The 2,658-nt window shown below is 40.7% G+C and overlaps 1 protein-coding gene across 1 annotated transcript; it reads right to left on the minus strand.

Annotated features, from left to right (window-relative positions):
* Positions 1-1,479: 1,479 nt before the first annotated feature.
* On the minus strand, positions 1,480-2,110 carry hoatz (HOATZ cilia and flagella associated protein). Its single transcript, XM_053443175.1, has one exon. The coding sequence runs from the start codon at positions 2,108-2,110 to the stop codon at positions 1,601-1,603; it is 510 nt and encodes a 169-aa protein (XP_053299150.1). The 3' UTR covers positions 1,480-1,600.
* Positions 2,111-2,658: the final 548 nt, after the last annotated feature.

Raw genomic sequence — 2,658 nt, forward strand, 5'->3', positions numbered from 1 at the left:
ATATATTTAGAATATCACCAGACTGATCCTTTAATAAATGCAAACAATGAAAAGATGTCATGCCAGATGCTGCTGAAACATCCTAATAGATCAAGAGTTGCTAAAGGGCCGATCTAATAAGTCTGCTTCAGTATTTTTCATCAGAACAAACTGAAGCTAAATATCCTGATCTTCCTTTAAAACTCTCATTAAATCAGATGCTGTCCTCCATCAGTAAGGAAACTTAGTTGATAGTTATGGGGGTTGGCACGCGAGGAGATTGTTGATTCTGAAGGCAGATTGAGGGTCAATTATCCAGATAATCTGGGGTTCTTAGAGATTAAAGAGCGTTTATGGACAACGGGCTCCTGTGAGCTCTGTGTGCTTTGAAAACTTTAACCAAATCAGCTTAAGTCAACAGTCAGCACGCCTCTTCTTATCCTATTATGGTTGGGCCTTCTCCACCGGACATTTGGAATTCGAGCATACACCTACGCTTCACTTCACATCATGTAAGGGTGTTTGAAGCAAACTGCTGTGTACTGACTGTTCGGGAGCCACAGGGCTGAACTCTGCTCTAAGAGTTAAAGCCACCGCCAGTCACACATGAGCAACAGCAGCACCAGAGCTTGTGATATCATGGAAAAAGGCATATTTTACATATTTGACATAACAATAAAAAAATTAAGAACATTGTCGCCATTAGGAGGGACTTTTTTTTGTCCCTGATTAAAAATGTATTCCAGTGTAAATGAGACCATTATAACATCATCATTAAGTTGTTCATAGAGCTTTTAACCCCTCTAATAACCTCCACTTAGGATGGAAGTTATATTTTCACTCCTGCCGTAAAAACTACTGTTCTACAAAACGTGGTGGAAAAAAGAACCTAGATATTTACAACACCGATGTGAAGTTTGTTGCAGATCCAAATACAAATCGCGATCCGGCAAATTTAAATGTGGTTTCATAAGGTGACTACTTGGCGGAGGAATGCACTCTACTTGATTTCAGGTAATTCCCAACATTTCAACCTAATTCTCGACATTTCATCGTAATTTCCAACATTGCAACCTAATCCTTTCTCCATTTCGGCCCTAGTTTAAGACTTTATTCTCAAAAATGTTCTTAATTCTCCACATTTCAACTTAATTTTCAACAAAAAAATTCCCCTGATCTATTTCAAAATTATCGCAAACATTTTGATTTTATTATTAACATTTTGATATTCGTCTCTGTCTAATCCTAATACCCTTCCTTGGACGTCCTCTTAGGAAAATCTTGGTGTCTTTGAACATCTCTACAGGTGTGATGAAAATCCCTGTGGAAGAGCCGTACGTATGCAATATTTACATGGGGCCACTGTGGTATTGACACTCCAGACCGAATTACAACTAAAACAATTGAAGTGTTTGTGATCTTTATTGAACAACCTTTGCTTTTATTTTGGATGAAAGTGAGACTTAACATGAGTCTCTCTAAACCACATTTAATCTCCATCACTTTATAAGTGAAAACAGCCTTTAAAAATTTAAAGTGCTCCTTCAGTTTGATGTATTCCCTTTTTTATAGGTCTGAAGCTTTTATTTTAAACATCACCAACAGTTGATTAGTTCATGTTCTACTGCAGCTGTTTCACCAGCTCCGTGTCCATCTCACAGTCTGAACTCTGGTGCACTTTCAGCGCTTTTCCTCCTCCGAGCTTCACCTTCGGTTTAAAGGGCTCAGACAGCAGCTCCTTCTGGATCCTCTGCTCCCTCCGCCTCCTCAGCAGAGCCAGGATCTCCCTCCTCTGGTCGGCCATGGCCTCGTACCGCTGCCTCTCCTCCCGTCGCTGCCGCAGAGCCGGGACGCTCGGTGTCTCCGAGGCACTGGAGGTCCGGGGTCCTGCAGCCGCGGTGCTGCCGCGCTGCGGACGGGACACCGGCAGCCTCTGTCGGATATCAGCCGACAGCAGCCGGGACTCGAGCGGCGGCAGCATGGACATGGAGCTCCACAGCTGCCGGGCGTGAGACACGTCCTCCGGAGCAGAGCCGTCAAACACCGTGAAGAATTGATCCAAGTCCTCCAGATGAACCGACATGTTTTTATGGGTAAGTAGGAAAGTGATCTTGTGAGGTGTGGTCACCATAGTAACCAGACTACTATGGCAGGCCAACAGGAACACTTGTAACACGTTCCGAGAATTCCTTTCAAAATAAAAGTAGACTTAATTGGATAATAAGGAAAATGTTTCAATTTAATAATAGAATAAAAGGGCAATGTTTCCCTCTTAAATGTATTAGAGTCACATGAATATAGAGAAAATGGATTTACTCAACCACCTAAATTTTTTACTTTGGAAAATATAATTAGTTGCTGTTAACTTTCTTTACAAAAGCATTACTTATTAATAACCATTAACAATGATTTGTTATACATAAGTTTAAAACCTCTATAAATAGTTTGAAAAACGTATACATACATTGTATTTAAGTACAATACTTGAGTTAATGGATTCAGTTGTTTTCCACTAAATGTAACTAGTTGCACTTATTAGATTAACAAATATATAAGACTGAGCCTCTGCTCTGTACATGCTCATACAATTCAAGACTCTTAATTTGAAGGAAGATGATGCTCCACCCCCAGGTGTTGCAGGCCGGTTAAACATGTGTGAAAGAGGAAGCACATCATCAT

Source organism: Pleuronectes platessa, chromosome 16 (assembly GCF_947347685.1).
Source record: "Pleuronectes platessa chromosome 16, fPlePla1.1, whole genome shotgun sequence".
NCBI classification, from domain to species: domain Eukaryota; kingdom Metazoa; phylum Chordata; class Actinopteri; order Pleuronectiformes; family Pleuronectidae; genus Pleuronectes; species Pleuronectes platessa.